Source organism: Meleagris gallopavo, chromosome 7, assembly GCF_905368555.1.
Source record: "Meleagris gallopavo chromosome 7, MGAL_WU_HG_1.1, whole genome shotgun sequence".
NCBI lineage: Eukaryota > Metazoa > Chordata > Aves > Galliformes > Phasianidae > Meleagris > Meleagris gallopavo.
The window spans coordinates 24,934,761-24,952,037 of NC_139410.1; the positions used below are offsets into that span (position 1 = coordinate 24,934,761).

The window sequence follows — 17,277 nt, forward strand, 5'->3', positions numbered from 1 at the left end:
AATCAAGCAAGTGACCTCAGTTTGCCTTGCAGCAATTAATTGCCTTAAGGTGATTCAGACATTTTGAGCACTGAAATGGTGGTAACCCACAGTCTGTTCCAGAGGTGTGTGTTTAACATTGGAGGGATTCTTTTGGGTGCTTCAGCTGAAGGGAGTTTGTTTTCCTGGAGCCTCTAGAGGCAACACTGGACTGCTTCCAAATTCCAGGGGCTGGAGGGAAAGGGGCATAAACCCATTAGTAGAAGCTGATCTGAGCAGTCCTGTAGGAGTGTCTGTCCCTGCTCATGGTAAGTTCTGTGGTGGATACTTGCTTGGTTTCACTGTTCTCCTCTTCGGAACTGGTCCATCAAAAATGATCCATTTTCTTACATCAGTATTACAGCCGTGCTGTATGTAAATGTGATTGTTGACTGAAAGGAGTGACAATCAAACTGCAGTTGTATCCACAGGTTGTCTGGTTAACCATTATATTCCACAGCAGCTGCTGTGTCTGTATGTGTCAGTTTGCTGTTAAAACAGATTTCCTCAACTTGCAAGAGATAGATGAGATTCCTGGCTGTTGGCACAGCATAAGTATCATAATACTGTTTCTGTTTCTGTTCTTCTTGGTGAGGTTTTTTTGTTTGTTTTGGACCTTGCTATTTGCATTGTAAATACAGATGGTAGGACAAAATGAAAAGGAGCCATTTCCTTTGGAAAGCAGAGGAGAGGAAAACAAGCAGTCGTAAGGGATACAGAGTAGGTGCTGTGGTTCTCTTACATATGCTGACTGCTGAGGTTCCATTCGTGTCTCTGCCCAAGTCAGTAAAACTGAAACCAGCTATAGGTGTGTCTGATGATAGCACAGAATTGGTGCAGGCCTGAGCAGTGGACCCTCCTGCCCTCTCCTTTCTACAACAGTTGGAGGAAGCACTGCACCAAGAAATAGCATTTTGTGAAGAATATCGGCTGTCTTCCTCTGCACTTTTGGTTTTCTCATGTAAAAATGCTAAAATGTGGTGTGAGTCTGCTAGAAAATCTCCAAACACTTATTTCAAACGAATGCATTTACGAGGTAAGAACTTTCCTGTTTCTTAAAACAACTGGAGTCACTTGCAGAAGGAGAGCTAACATGGTATGTCGTGGTGCATCTTTGCCTCCAGAAGGAGTGAGTATGTGCTCTGGGCAGGGCTTAGCTCAATATGCTGGGCGATTCACTTTCTCACAATTAATTGCTGTGTTTATACATTGTGCAGAGGTTTTCACTGCAGCTTCTTTGTTTAAAATCCCTGCAGAGCTGCTAATGTTTACTTCAGACACTTTTTCCGGAATGTGTCTGGTTCTCCAAAAGGAGCTAGAAGAAAAAAGACTGTGTGTTAAAGCTTTTTTTTTTTTAATGTAGAAAGATTGGTAACAGAATTGTGCCTCTCTATGCCCAATTTTGTGCCTTTGCAGCATACCCCTTGTTGATCTCCTCGACAGTGTGGATTTGCCAGAGACCTGTGTGGATGATGCTGTGGGCCGTCCCGTCGTTGCCCTGGTAACAGGAGATTCAGGAGAGGCTGTTGGTTGCCCTCATCTTGGCACTAAGGAAGCTGCAGTTGAAAAAGCAGACTCTGACCGTAAGCAAACTTAGAGATTTCTTCCTACTATTGTGTTGTGCAGGGTCAGAGTTAACTGGTGAAATACTCATGAGGCTGCTTCCTTACAAGAATCCAGAACTGTCCTAGAGAGCTCTCTTAGATCACAGGCATAAGGACAGTTTTGCCTGCCAGTGGAATGCAGCCCTCCTACAATATGGAGCAGTGCATTTAGGAGTTCAGCTGAAGTCCTGTAACAAGCATTCAGCCTTACAATTAGTGCAAGTTAGCTCCACAATGACATTAGTAAAGCTGTTGACTTCTCTGTCTTTTTCAGCATTTGAAGATGCATTCCTAAAACTGAAGCAGCTGGAGGCAGAGTGCAGCAGCCCTGTGCCCACTGAGTGTCCCAACATAAACATAAACGTGCAGGTAGGTGGGCATTGTGCCTCATGGGTTTGTTCAGTTGCTCCATTCTGTCCAGATAGTGCTGTGCAGCAGGGTCTGTTTACAAGATTTTTAAGAATAGGCATGAGTAATATGTGGGAATAGAAATATTTTATGTATAAACCTGTGCATAATAGGAAGTGAGGTACATATGATGGGGCAGAGGTGAACCTGTGGATATGCACGCTGCAGCCTGCTGAGATTTTCTAATATCTGCAGGAGCAAAAAGTTTAAACGCTTGCAACGTTCCTCTGTTGCTTTATCTGTAGGTTGCCAGCTGTACAGCGTTGTATCATTCACTCTCTCGTTCTGAGGAGGTGAGCTTTTCCCTTAGTGTTTTCCAGTCGCATTCCATAACCCTCCCAGAAGTTTGTTTGGACATTCTGCTCCGAGAGGTGTTCTGGTGGTCAGTTCCTCCTGTCAGTAACTGGTTCCCACCAGCTCTCTGAGCTTGGTGGGAGCAGAGGTTTCCATGTGTGTTTACACAGAGGGGAGCGGTGGAGTTTGATTTATTTAGTACTTTGCTCCTTTGGAGCAAGTCAGGCTGCATTTCTGCAGGCAGCTGAGCCGAAATAACAGCTTCAGTTCCCTGCCCAGGGAGAAGGCTCTCTTCTCCCTTGCTCCTCATTGCTTTTCCTTCTCTGATTTCCCTCATTCCTTTGTCACCTCCAATAGCTGTTGGATGTTGCAGTGAACCAATGTATTCTACAAAGTGACAAAAATCAAAACTTTTTAAAACTTTTTCAGTTTTAATCTTTTTTACTTGTAATTTTGTGTGGGTGTGTGAAGTAATTAGGCTCATGAGGGAATCAAAGAGCCACAGTGAAAATAAGAAGTGTTACTAGAAGGGATGGAGAGGACAGGATCCTTCCTTATGACAGCAGAGAACTTTGACCAGGAGTTCACTGGTTATTGGACAGCTGCACTCATGCGGGATGTTCTTTGCCATCAAGCCCAGGCATGCAGCTACACTTTAGAATATAGAGTGCAGAGGTGCTTAAAATGAACAGATTCTGGACTGAATATTTTTGAATTTAGATTTAATTTAGTTTTCCCTTCGGGTTTGACAGTGAACAAAGCAAAGAGGGGGGAAAAAAAAGCAACCTGCTTCCCTATGTTAAGGCTTTAAGTGCTTTATTGCATTTTGTACAGACTAAAATAATCTGCAGCATTCGACCTGTTGGCACTGCCCTGTGTTGTGGGGAGGCCCAGGAGTCTTTGTGCCATTTAGTGAAAGTCAGATTTTCTTGTGGAGAGACTGCTGTGTGTGTGTGTGTGTGCTGCTGCTTTGTATGCTTGGTGCTGCAGGCTGTGTGCTCTGTCCCCTTTAAGGGCTGTTGTAGGGATGCCTTGTGTACCTTTCTGCTGGGTGACTGCATTACAAAGATTACTGAGTCTTTAAGAAGATTAGCCTGTAGCCTATAGTTCTTATTATGCCGAAACGCTGCCTCTGCATAAACTAAAGCAAAGAATACAGCTTAATGCAGAATACTTTTGCCTGTTGAGCTCTGTGTTAATTCAAACAGAGAGGAAAAACCATCTAGTTGGTTAAATGGAGAGAACAGAGCAAAATTGTATTAGACTGGAATACAGTAAGGAAGGTAAGGTTCCTGTGAGAAGCTGATCTTACAGATGCCAGTGTAGGACAGTCACAGCTATCCAGCTGTGTGAGGTGTTGAGGGGTTGGGTTATCACAGTTATAAATGTGGGGGGGAATATATGGCCCTGATGAGAATGCAGAAACGTTGGCTTAGCTGAGAAATAGGTGTCTGGATCAGCAGTGTGCAGGTGGAGTCTGTCTTGGGGAAACAAAGCCTTAGCAGCTTTCTGGAAGTACGTGTGAATTATACTGTGAAAACTTAAAAGACTGTACCCTAAGTGGTTTTCCTCAGGTGGAAAAGATGAAATGGAGCTTTGCAGTCTGTGATGCAACTTGCCAGGAGGTGACTTGAGAATGTTTGTTTAACGAGGTAGACAGATTAGAGACTGTATGCTTCAGGCTGCAAAGGCAAGGAGGTGACAGCGGTACTGAATGAGAACCCCCAGCTGTGCTTGGTGATGAAGGCTTAATGGTTTGGAAATGTGTCCTGAAAAGAGTGACCTAAGCATAACTACTAAAAAACAACCAAGGATGCAGCTTCCTAACTTTCCCCAGCAGCTTTTTGTCTTCCCTTCTTACATTGCTGCTTAACTGTCCGTATTTTGGCTGAAGGATCAAGTACACACATGGTTCACCCAGTGTATGGAAACACAGTTGTATTAAGCTACAGTATTGACAAACTCCAGCCTTACTGTTTTAAATGGACAACTAAGTGTGTGGTAGGGTTTACATCTTGAGGCCCTCTTACCACTTGCCAAATGCTTTCCCCTTTAGCTGCAGGTGCTTTCTGTAGAAAGCAGCAGAACAGAAACGGTTAAGAAAAATCTCAAAATCTTCACTGCTGATGGGAACATTTCCTTGGTGTTACAGAACTTACATCTGATAACATTAAAGTATTTCTGAATAATACTCAATTTTTCAGAGTTGGGAATATTAATTGCTAGCAGGCTAGTGTGACCTAGAGCTAGTTGTGCAGGTGGAGAGGGAGAAGAAGTTAGACCACTAATATTTAGTGACTAAATGGTGTTTAAAGCACTGCTCTGCTGATGTTCTCAGTGAAAATAATCAAGTCCACTGTTTTGCTGCTACTGGAGGAATGCATTAAGAGTTCTGCTCTGAGGCTGTTGCATACAGCATCCAGTTCAGGGAGGCGAAGCGTAAGGATTTAAGGTTTCTCACAGCTTGGTTCCTCAACTGTACAGAAAATAATTCCATTTTAATTGCTCCAGGTTTGTGCCAATTCCAATAGTTCCTATCAAATAAAAAGACTTGCATTCAATAAACTGATGGTCTTTGTGAATTAGGTGAATGTGCAGTTTTAAATATTTGCTAGCAGAAGTGGTTTTTAATGCATTCATGCAAGTCAGAGTGCAGCAGGGTTGTTGCTGCTCCACTGAGCGTTGCAGGAGCGTGGCACTGCGTGGCATATGGGGGAAGGCTGGGCTCTGTCTCCCCCTGCTGAGTCCTACCCTGAGAAGAGAGGTCACCAGGTTTAGTTTCCACTCAGTTAATTAACTTCTGTCACTAATCAAATAGCAATTAGTAGGTGGAATATTTCTTAATTATAAAATGGTAATTCATTAAATGCAATTCACAGAATGAAATATACTGTGTTGAAAAGGTGTTTTTAATTGTCCTCGTCAAGTGTCTGGCTGCCAGTTTCTTCGAATATAATTAGTGATGGGAGAGGGAGCTAACACATTAAACTTCGTAATTTATGAGCAGTTTTACAGCAAAAATCTTCCCATGCTAGTTTTGAGAGTGAATTATTAACTTGCTGTTGTGCTGTATCAGTATTATATGATAGTTGCTGTATTAATCTCATATCAGTAAGCTCAACTACATACATAGAATCCACTGCTGTTCAGTTCTTTTACACTACTTTCAGCACAGCTCTTTGCTTCTCCACATTTAAGCTTTGTGCTTTTTTCTGTATTTATTCTTTTTTTTTTTTTTTTTTTATATACTTCTGCTGCTGTGATTTTAGAACTGAGTTCCAAAGCAGAGATTGCTTTCTCTTTTTGGTATAAGCACTACTTTTCTTCTCACTCAGAGCTTTGTTGCTCTTTGGAGATGTTAGTTAATTTCAGCCCAGAGTTTTTGTGTGGGAACTGCTTCTGATTAATATTTTTCACATCTAGGATGAAGTGGTGAAGCTCACAGATAAATGTCTTAACAATGCAATTGAGAGCCCGATAGCAGCAGCAACGTGGCTTCCAGCAGACATGAAAAGCAATATCGTGAAGGCCCAGGTGGAAGCAGGGCACAAGGTAAATACTCAGCTGATGAGGACTACAGTGTTCTCAGGTGGCTTTTTAGAACTGGTTGTGAGGAGGCCCCACGTTCAGGAGGTGTCCATTTTCCCTGTTTGTCTCTGCAATTGTGCAGTGTTGGAGAAGGGGCTTTGCAAATAGGGGTGCTTCAGGAGCTGAGATCTAAAGAGTGGCAGAATAAGGAAGCCTGCCAGCCTTTCACTGTCACAGGGGTGCAGTTTGCCCAGGAAGGAATTGTCATCCCTTTTGGTGCTGGAGAAAGCCCTGAACAATCTAGAGTTGATTGTAGAGTGACCTCTGCACTTGACCATGATTCGAGTGGCAATTGAATCAGGTAACCCCCAAAGGATCCCTTCTAATCAAATACTTGTTCCATAGTTCTGCCACTAAGGCCATGCTTCTGGCACATTCCACTAAATTCTGTAGCAAATAATGATATTTTATTTGGCTACATTAGCAAGTTATCTGCACTGAAATTTTCACACGGAGTTTGATAGTTGAGGGCCTTGAGCAGTAAATGAGCAGCACAGTTTCATGCTGGGAGGGAGGTGCTCAGCTTTTCTGTGAATCTCTGAACTGATACAAAATGGAAACAGGAATCAGATATGCTTTTTTTGTTTTGTTTCTTGTATCATAGGTGGTAAGAGAAGACAGCCTGGCAGGTAGCAAGAATTCCAACATTCAGGATGCTGCTTCCAGGTACTTGTTTTGGAAGAAAAGCACAATGTATTTTCCCAAATGCAGTACTGAGAACCTGTATTTCTGGAGTCTCAGTGCTCAGTGTCAGTGATTGTTGCATTTTACCTTGTAGTAGTGTTGTTTAACATGGTAAGCATGGTGTGTTTTCAGAATGAAAAACACTAAAAGCTGTGTTTACAAAGTTTTGATACATTAAAGTAATTCAGGTACTCTTACTGTATTCTCCCTACTGGCAGCTGATTTTCTAGAATTACTGAATCTTACATGAGCTTTAGTTCTAGCTGAGCTCGGGCGCTGGAAAAGGTTCAGTTACGTGTTTTAACTGTGTAATTTTTTGAAGGAGATAAGCATGTGTCAAATTTCAAAGAGCATGTGGTAATACATGGAACAAAAAGAGTAGCTAGCAATTTGAAAAACATGCTATAACAGGTAGTCTGTGAAGAGCTTTCAGTGTTTGTTTTTGTTGTCACTGTACAGGAACATTCTCCCATCAGGGAAAACCCAGAGTAGTCCCTCAGCAAGCAGTCCAGTATTTCAAAACAACCTGAAAACAACCCCTGCCTCAAACACATTCATTCCGTAAGTGATTCAGTAGAAAAATGTTTCTGGGATAAGAGAGCCACACTAAGATTACCATGAAACCAACTTGAAAAGATGAGGAGCAGTTGCTGAGCAGTTAGGCTGTGTCTAACTAAACAGGTTTACGGATGCTTCTTTAATTAGCATTGCAACAGTTAATCAGTGTAGGCCATGCCTCAGGGTGAGCATCTTATCAAGTAGTAAGAGATCTCTCTCATCTTTTGAACTGACTGAAATATTTGACATCCTGCTGCCCCTGGCCCTACCTGGGGAGATAAGAGGCTTGCAGGGAAGACTTCAGTTCTGTGTACGTGAGTTAGAAATAAGTGCTGAAAATGCTGCTGATACTGTTGGGTCTTTTTGAACACTGGCTACATCCACTGATGAGAATGTTTTCTCCTTCCAGTAATGCATTAAATGAGGATAATGCTGCCTCTAACCATGAAGAGTTGCTGATTCCAGCTAATCTGGCTCCAGCAGAGGAGGCTGCTGTTTCAAAGGTATCACTACCACCTGTCAGCCTGGAAGGTTTCTGTGTCACACTCTGAGCTACTGATGCCTTCAGGCAACCACAGCAGACCTTACTGCATGCCTGTCGTAACATAGTGAATGCCAGTCACTGCTGAATGCCAGAGACTGCTTTGTGGAGCAGAGGCCTGCTGTATGCATCACTCTTTCTGACTCTTCTGTCAGGTTCTGTGCCTGATGCTTATTTTTCTAAACTGGTTGGTCATTGGTGCTCTGAGGAAGATGGGTGCAAGGATGAAATTGTGACACATGCAGTTTCCATCGAAATAACGACAGAGGAAAACGTTTGAATTGTAATGTTTAATTGTTGTATTTTGGTTGCCTTAAGGTTAAGGTAGTTTTTTTATTGGACTCCGTGAACTGCACAAAGCAGTCTTTGTGATGCACTCAGGCGTCAGTTTTCCTTTGTCCCTCTCCAAAACAAAACATGAATCCAACATTGTACTTGGCTCTTGTTTCAGTAGGCTGAGGGGTTAAGTAAACTAAAGCTACACACCCTTTATCTGTCATCCCTCTAAACCAGTATTACATAGTTCATTCCACTGAATAATTATCACCTTCATCTTCTGAGTTCAGATGCTCAGCTTGCAGACCTTGCTGACCTTCTTGTCAAATGGTGCAATACCTCAGCTTTGCACTGGAGCACAGGGCAGTTCTGCAACTTACGTGGCAATCATGTTCTTTCCAGTTTGCAACTGGGGAACAGGGAAATGGAAAAGCTGTTGAAAAAGATGGTACGAAAAGATTTGAGGAAACTGTCCTAATGAATGGCAGTGTTCATTATGGACACTGGTCTGTAATGTGGGAAGCCACTGTAGGGTTCAGAAAATCTATTTACTGTTGGGAATTCAATTCAAAACTGGTTTATTCCATAGAGCGCTCCAGATGACCAGGACGTTTTCCTATCATCATTGACAGAGAATCTAATTGACTTTACAGAAGCAACACCTCGGGTAAATGTATTTCAAAACCAAACTTCTTCTTTCCCAAGTACAATGGTTTTTACTCTCAAACTCTGTTCTGGCTTGGGCATCCGTCCATCATGCTTGGATCTGCTGCAGTAGAGTGAACTGGTGGTACATCGGGGGCACCTTTAAACTACTCACAGAAGACTCGGTTAACTTCATCTGCAAAGCAGAAAATAGCAGTGGGTTTGGGTGCCTTTTGAAAGAAACTGTTGCCAGTGAGTTTCTGTGAGTGAGCATGTATTAGCTGTGTGGCTGTGAGTGGCTGCTTGTGTGAAGTTGCTTCACCTGTAGCTGTTCACTAACATGGTTCAAAGGCTTCTTGTATTGTGAGGCAGATTATGAGTAGTGACTGACAAATACCTGGTATTGTTTTAGGTGGGCAGTATTATGTCAAATCTGTTTGTTTCTTCCAGCTGTTTCTAATGAGCTTTTCTTTGCTTTTTGTAGGTGTCTTCCCAGCCCATAATAACACCGAGGTGGTTAGTGCCAGTGAGTTACTGAACCATTACTTAGCAGTTTGAGATGGAGCGTGTAAAAGGCAACTTCAGGGGAAAAAAAAGGGGGGAAGGGGAGGGAGAAGAGAGCTTTGGTCGTGATTAACAAACAAGAACATGAGTAGAATATAATAATTTATATTAATTTGAAAGTTCATACAGCAGTGCATCAGACCAAAACTAAAGCAAACCAATTCAAGCTGAGTTAATCTATAAATATATTAAAATACATATTTAAAGCTCCATGTTTGCTGTGTTACATTGCGGGTAAATGCCGTGAAGTTTAAGAACTTGGGTTTAGTTCAGACTTGATGGATCGTAATTCCCTGTTGTAAGTAACCACGTTGAATAATTAGAGTGTCTTCTGCTAGCAGGTTTCTACTCCAGTTTCCTTTTTCTTTCTCCCCAATTCAGACTGGACTGATGTCCAATGGGCCTTTGGGAAATGACGTTGCCTTATCTCTGAAAGCAGTGAAAGGCAGCACAGAGGCTCTGTTGTCATCAGCTGGATTGCCACCGTGCCAGCAGACAGCTGAAGTCCTTGCAAGGTAAATTCTTAGCACATATTCGAAAAGTTTGTGTATAGGATGGAGAATAAGTGTGCACTCTTCCTCCTCCCACTTCAATAGTTACAGCGGTCATTTGGATACACTGCCTAATTTTACTTTGTTTTATAAACTGTAGTTCTGTCTCACTTCACAGAACTTGAAATTTTCTAAGTCAGTAGAGCTGCTGATGTGTAGTATGGGTATTTTAGATAAGGGTAAGAGAACATTCAAATTCAAGTTGCTAGAGGAACAAAGGATACAATACAAATGAAACTGGATGTAAAGCTCTTATCATTCTAACTACTGTAAAGTAGATTCATTCTTTTGAATTATCATTTTGCTTTGGTTCCCTTATCTGGCTTCCTATGTTTTTAGTACTGGGCTAAGATTACAGTACAGATGCATTTTCTGAAAAATCCCTTCCTGGTACTTGTGATTCTTTTTTTTTCCTGGTGATTCTTTTTTAATTCCAAATTGTAAGGAAGTCAGAGATTAGAGTTTGTAACAATGTTTTGTCTTGCTATTCCATTCAGCTGTACTGGTGAGGCACAATTAGCTCCAGTGACCAGTTCTTTTATTGAACCTCTTAAGCAAGGGAAAGCATTGGTGGACAGAAAGTGGACGGCAGTGATGTGTTATTGGAAGTCAGTTCTGTTTGCCCTTCTGCAGGTTGGCCATTGGAAAGGTTTGTTCTTTGGGCTTGTTAGACTGAGGCAGCAGATATTGCTGCTCTTCGGAATAATACTTAGTCTTGCTCCCATCAATACCTTTCACTTTCACTCTCATGGCAGATCTGTTTGTAGAAGTGCATTCACGAGGCTCCACTTTTTCCTCTTTTAGCCCAGTCGCTGAGGATGCTACAGTAAGGACGAAATGTTTACTCACCACTGAACTGTAGAAGATGGAGCTTCTGTACTTCCCACCTAGTAAAAACTCAAACTCAAATCTTCTGACGTCTACAAAGAATCCTTCAGAAAGACTAGCATGGGATGAAACTCTTGCTGAATGGGGGTGAAACAGCCAGCTGGTTTGCTAGAATCCAGGAAGAGACTTTGAAATTTATTGCAATCTAACTGGAATTACAGTCTGAGCCGAAATGCAAAACCACGTGAAAGTTTGATCTTCTCCCTCAAGAGAAGTGAAGTATCACACTGGAGCTAATTCTGAACATGAGGAACAAAATCTAGTTGTGTTCCACTCACACTTGGTTTAGTCTCATGCCTCTCAAATGTTACGGGCGAGTGATCATTGTGATGTTAGCTCTGCCGTATTTGAACACATCCCTGTCCTTTGTAGAGTAATATTGGGAAGATTAGGAGAACTTCTAGGGCCACCTTGTGGCCACATAGTGTATGGTGGCTCACAGTAGCAATGACTGTTTCATGTGGCCAAGATCATTTTCTTCTGTGTGATTAGTCACTCTGAGTTTCCTTTGCTTTACTGCCACACATGCTCCTTTTGGCCTTAAAGCCCTTGGTAATCTTTGCACCTCTTCTTACAGGACAAACTATTGTGACAAACTACTTTGACTGGATTTGAGCTGCTCATTGCAACCAGGAAAGTTAACCTGCCAAACTTCTTATAGCATTAGCACATTGCAGCAGAGGTCCCACATTTTGACACTGGTTATTTCATTTCCTCTGTGACTCAAATACAGATGTGTACTTAGGCTATAGGTGTATTTTTTTGTTTTCAGCATTGAAGTAGTGAAGTTGTGAGTACAGCTTACTTCAGAAACTGCTTTTTGGTTAGCTCTCTTGTCGTTCAGTGCTAGGAAGGACAAGATTTTCATTTTTTCTATTCACATTGTTGCTAGGTGTTGGTTTGAGGTCTTGTGCTTTGGAGAATACTTAACACGCAGGATAAGGCATGAGGGTACAACTAGGTCAGTTCTTAACACCACCTTGAATCCTGTTCCAAATAGTGTGTGGAACAAAATACAGAATAAGGTGAAAATGGGGAAAAGAGATGAAACATTCCCAAAAGCAGATCACCTGCTCCTAGGAGAAAGGAACACTTGCAAGAGTGTGCTCCACACTGCTGGTAAAGACCTATTGGTGCTCAGGTAAAGTACAGGATACAGCACATACAATTTGAAGAGTGTCCTGGGCTTCAGGATCCCTGTGTAGAGATGAGAACATGGACCATGGGAATATATCCTGTGAAAATACCAGTGCAGAGTCAGAGGAAGGAGAAGCGTAGAAGCCCAGTGATGAATTCCACATCTCTGAACAGGGAAGCACAGTTGAAGCTACTGGGATCCTTCTCAGGAAGAGGTTTGTGCATATGAAGGCTTGGAGGATGTTTTCTGCACAGTGCTGCTCTTTATTTATATACATGGGGTTCTTAGGAACATTTTTAAATGTGAAAGTGAGATAGAAACCTGTATGCACAACTTTCTTTGTGCATGCCTGCTGCATGAACATAACTCCGTGTGGACAAAGAGTTGGACCAAATCACTGTGGGTTGTGCAAGGTAAGCTGGTGTCCTGTTAGGCTGCTGCTTTCAGATTAGGGTATGTCTTGGGTGTTCTTATGGCTGTTCTCATTATTTTTTTATAAGATGCTGACTGAGAGTTTTAAGGAAGAAACCACTTGGCATTTACACAGCCCACTGCCACTCCTCAAAACCTCAGAGGCCTTAATAGAAAAACATAGGGACCATTGGGAGCGGTTGAGACTGGTATGGGCTACAGAGAGTCATCTGCAGCCTTTGCCTATGTAACCAACAGTTGAAATGGATGGCAGGAGCTTCAGGCACACTTCCCCACTCACAGCACTGCCAGCCAAAGAGGAGCTGCTCTTTGGGCCTAAGTGGTGCACTTGTGCTGGCCAGCATTTACCTCCCATCGTTACTTCCAGCAGAGTATTGGCTTTTTTAGATTTTAAGTCTGAGCTCTATTACATATTAAAACATGAAAGATACTCGATTCAAATATCAAATGTCTTAGTGTGGATCAACAGAGTTGCCAGAAAAGTTCCTGCAGCAAAAAAGGGAAGCTACGGCTGCGACAGTCTGCTTCCTGCACAAAGCCAGGACTGTGTGGGGAAACTTGGCACTCACTATGGATCTGTTTGCTCAGCAGCTGAGCTGGCATTCACCAACTACATGTGTTGGTTTTGTAAATAGACAGAATGCAGAAGCATTTTCTTTAAGGCGTGTTTGATATTTGACTCTTCCCATTGGGTTCAGGAGCTCTGTGAACTGTTAGCTTGAATTTCTCCCAGAAGTAAAATAACAGAAGTTTACAGTTTTAAAGTACTGAGTGCTAAATAATTAGATTCCTTCTGGGAAATCGCATATAGCAAAAAAAAAAAAGCCAACAAAAAAACCCTAAAAACAAGTAAGTAACACATGGTGAATGTGGCCTCCTAAAATCTAAATGGTTCCAAGTCCCAGTTGTTACACTGCCAGTGTGGCTGGGGTGGTGGTGATGGAGGAAATGTTGCATTTAAACTCCTACATGGGAGAATTTCATAGAGGCAAGGTTTTCCTCCACTTCCAGTAGTAAATACTTGAAATTTTACTTAAAAATTCAAAATGTTCAGCTTCTATGTTAGAGATCTGCAATTTCCATTAGAATTGAGGCTGCAAACCTAGCCTCTTCCCAGCAATGTCCTGGTAGCTGAAGGAAATGCACAGTCCATTTAACTCATCGTAGCTTATTTAGCTATTCCATTTGTTTGTATAGGGAGCCTGAAGAGACTGAGACACCACAGTTATGTGATCTGAACAGGCACATAATCCAGTGTCTGAACGTCCCGTAGCTTTGCATCACTGGTTTGCTTTAAACTACAGGCCTTGTGTTGTGTTGTGACTGGCTATCAGCTAACGTAGCATTACCTATCACTTGTACTTTATTAAATGTAAGTATTCACGTGGTTCCTGCAGTTAATGCTATAGAGTATCAATGAGTCTCAATATGCTACTGAGAAGGGGGAATTTTCTTAACATGGCTGTTTTACTGGTTGATTGGCTGGAAGGTTCAATCACCCTCTCAAAAGTTTATTTTATTTGTATGTGTTTAAAGAAATTGATAAATGAAACTTCAGTGTTAATCTGGTGTTGGGATTCTGGCACATCTGCTGACCACTTAAAAGCTTTGAGAGCTGAAAGGAATGAAGAAATACAGCTACATGCTGTGTTGCAGTCATTTAGAAAAGGCCAGATCCCTTAAAAAAATTATATATTCCATATATATATATATATATATTTATCATTTTTCAGGTTGGAATGCACTCCAATTTAAATTGCAGTTCATGCATAGCTTGTCAGAGACAGCCAGCTGTACCAGAGGTATGTTTTGGACAACTCTTTGGCCACGACCTGGCAAGAAAATGTGCTGCACCAAATGAGGGTCTCAAGTGAAAGGTTCGGTTCCATTTGGGTCTCCCCACATGCTGCTTTCAGCCCATGCACCCAATTCTTTTGTTTCTCAAAGCAAAGCCATACTGTTCAGATCTGCCACAAACAGCACTGGATGTATTTTCCACATTGTGAATGTGTTCTGGTACAACCTGAATCTCCCACAGGTGAAGCACAGAGTGTTTGTTAGTTAGAAAGCGGCGGTAAAATTACGTAGCTATTAGGTGCATTAATGTCACAGCTAGACAATCGTAGCTTTTATACCAAAAAAACCAGAACTCCATGCTAATGGCCTTCCAACGATGCAGGTGTAATATCCACGTGTGTTTGGTCCAAGTGTCAGCACTATAGAAGGAACAGGCTGTGCCCATCTGCTGGGACGAGGAGTGGGCGTTGCTCCGGGTGCTGTGTCACAGCAGGGAGCCAGGGGGCTTTGTATCCTTTGCTCCTTTGTATTGTTGGGCTTGAGCACTTTGCTTCCTAAACACACACACACCCCTTCCTATAACTGGAGAAACCTATTTTTGAAGTATGTAAGAGTATTTTTTTTAGCTAGATTTTTTTTTTTTTTTTTTGTTAAAGCCACACTAACTACTGTATTTTTACCTTTTTATATGTAAAGCTCGGCGGTAGCTCTCAGTGTATAATTTATTTGGATTTTTTTATAAAACCAAGTGCACCCTCTTGCTTCTGTCTCACAGTAGTGATGTATGAGCGGCTTTGGGCACTGCACTGCCATCTTTATAGGAACTGTACACGGGAACGAGGAACTGCGATTTGTAGTCCACAACCCGATCTCAAAATGTTTATGCTGTAGTTGTGTCTGAAATACACCACGTCCGTGCAAATGTCTTGTGGAGTCATTCTTAAACACTTCTGTGCTCCGTTGTGGCAGGCAGGCGGGTGGCTGAGACCTGGGACGGGAGTGGGTCACTGGTGCTGGCAGTGCTGCTCCCTGAGCTCAGAGCCCCACGTATGCGGCCAACAAATGGTTTGCCACTGAGCTTGCCAGTTAAAGTGTGAGATAACATCTCCACTTGCTGATGGTAAAGAGTTAAGTGGTGTGTTTTCAAATGAGATGAGATTTTCCAAGGAGACCGCAGGGTATTTTGAAAATCATCGCAGGGAGTGGTGCCCAGGAGGAAGGTTGGAACGTCCATGTGTAGTTCCACAAAGTGCAGTCAGAAGCAGTGCCACCTGGCTTTTATTTTCAGTGTTCAGGGGATCGTGTTATGCTTCCAAGTACAGTGGTGCTACTCATAGGTTAAAGGAAACTTTATTTCTACTTAAGGCAGCAAAGGACATCCAAGCCATCTGATCATCTCAATTTCTCAATGACGTATCAAAGGAAGTCATTTCACTCAGGGTGGTGAGGCACTGGAACAGGCTGCCCAAGGAGGCTGTGGATGCCCCATTCCCTGGAGGCGTTCAAGGCCAGGCTGGATGTGGCTCTGGGCAGCCTGGTCTGGTGGCTGGTGACCCTGCACATAGCAGGGGGGTTGGAACTGGATGATCATTGTGGTCCTTTTCAACCCAGGCCATGCTACGATTCTATGAAGTGAAATAGTTCCAACTTAACAGCTAAGCTCCTAGAAAGTCATTTCCCTAGTGTCATGTTTTCTGTGTAGGTCAAACTTAACATCCCACTGGTAAGTGACTCAATTGTTCTTCAAACTCATTTATAAGAAATTATATTGAAAATAGATTGGCTTTTTTTTTTTAATTTGAAAGCCACCCTGTTTATTAAGTGTCTATATTTTAAAAGAAAATCCTTCTACTGTTCGTGCATTTTGATGTTCTGAAAGCAAATAGTAATTAAAGACAGTGAGTTGGAGATAATTAAGGCTGATAGAATTGTTCTCTTGTGATACGTGATTTGCAAACTTCCCTTTTTCAGAGAGAGTTTTTCAGAACAACTCGCTTCAGTGACAGTCCCTTTGCTCCACGGCCAGCCAAAAATCAGTGCTGGTTTGTTACTAAGTAGCTGCCTTCAGCTGGACTAATTCCATTCATTATTTCATGCAGGCCACCTCAGAGCATTCAGATGGCTGTAGCTTTTAGTCACTGGCTTGGGCCCAGGATGAATTCTCACGAACTGCTGCAGGCATGGAGAAAAAGCAGAAGCACATTCACAAAGCCTCTGCTGTACCTCTGCATCAAATAACAAATATGCTGCACCAGGAAAGCAGGACTTGGAACTACCTGGGGTGATGAGAACACTGCTGGGCATAGTTGGTGGCACCGAATTCTGAAACAGGACATCTCAGGGAGTATCAGACCACGGTATGAGCAAGAATTACATGTGTGGGTCCTGGATACCATATGCAGGTTTGGGATAGGGCCTGAAATACAAGTCCTGCATGACCAGCAAGACTGAGGTGCCAGGCAGAGGAATGCTCGTGCTGCAGAGGGGCTGTGGGATGCAGTCCCTTTCCATCTCAGCTCCATCCCAAGCTCTGGGGTACAGGGGCTGGGGTGCAGCAGGGCCCCGTGGGCTGAGGTGGATGTTTGGGATTTCCTGGGGAAGAAGCTGGAGCTGCATCAGAAGTGTCAATGCAGCTCCAACTCCGCTCACCTTCTGGGGGGGAGGACATGGAGGAGATGGGCATGTCCTGCAAGCTGCTTTTTGCTCCCTATGCTAGGCCTTCTCCTTAGAGCTGGCTCGTGTCCTACCTGTATTGGCTCCAAGTAAATGCTACACTCTCTGTGGGGCTGCCAAAGGGAAGGGAGGCTGGGGGGAGCACGAAAGGAATGGCGGAGGCTGGATTGCATTTTCCTGGGCTGTTGTGCATCCCCAGGATACATGGATGTACCACGAGACCTTCTCATTACTTGGCAAATCACTGGTTCATTGTTACGCTTTCCAGATAAATTTTATTCCCTCATCAATCCTAGAGAGAAGTCTGTCTATTACAGCAGCTCTCTAGATAATGCCAGAACAGACACGTCAGCCAGCGAAAGAAATGCTTGCTGCTGAGTTAAGGCTGCAGTGCCCTGCACGTGCTCAGCCTGGTTGCTGTAAGTTCTCAAACGTGCCTCCTCCAAGTGGGCAATACATGATCCTGGAGAAGGAATCCAAAGCCTGAGCAGCAGTAAGGCCTGCAGGACTGCTGTGAGATGGCTGGTGCTTGTGGGAGTGCGCTCTTTGTTCCAGGAGGCAAGTTCTTTGCTATTTGGAAAGGGTAAATATATATTTTAAATTCATGAAAGCACAGAA

General features: G+C 42.9%; 1 protein-coding gene across 7 annotated transcripts in view; it reads left to right on the forward strand.

Annotated features, from left to right (window-relative positions):
* The window catches only part of EPB41L5 (erythrocyte membrane protein band 4.1 like 5), a 47,802-nt gene extending 32,894 nt beyond the window's left edge, over positions 1-14,908 (forward strand). For 3 of the 7 annotated variants that reach the window (XM_085227548.1, XM_085227552.1, XM_085227553.1), the window contains exons 17-26: positions 1,435-1,601; positions 1,897-1,991; positions 5,748-5,876; positions 6,517-6,578; positions 7,056-7,157; positions 7,564-7,657; positions 8,561-8,638; positions 9,101-9,142; positions 9,562-9,695; positions 10,536-14,908. In XM_085227548.1, the coding sequence (XP_085083674.1) occupies positions 1,435-1,601; positions 1,897-1,991; positions 5,748-5,876; positions 6,517-6,578; positions 7,056-7,157; positions 7,564-7,657; positions 8,561-8,638; positions 9,101-9,142; positions 9,562-9,695; positions 10,536-10,593 (961 nt within the window). In that variant the 3' untranslated portion in view covers positions 10,594-14,908. The remainder of the gene's footprint in view (positions 1-1,434; positions 1,602-1,896; positions 1,992-5,747; positions 5,877-6,516; positions 6,579-7,055; positions 7,158-7,563; positions 7,658-8,560; positions 8,639-9,100; positions 9,143-9,561; positions 9,696-10,535) is intronic. The other 4 variants (XR_014884254.1, XM_085227549.1, XM_085227550.1 and 1 more) reach the window with 4 other exon arrangements.
* The last annotated feature ends 2,369 nt before the right edge of the window (positions 14,909-17,277 follow it).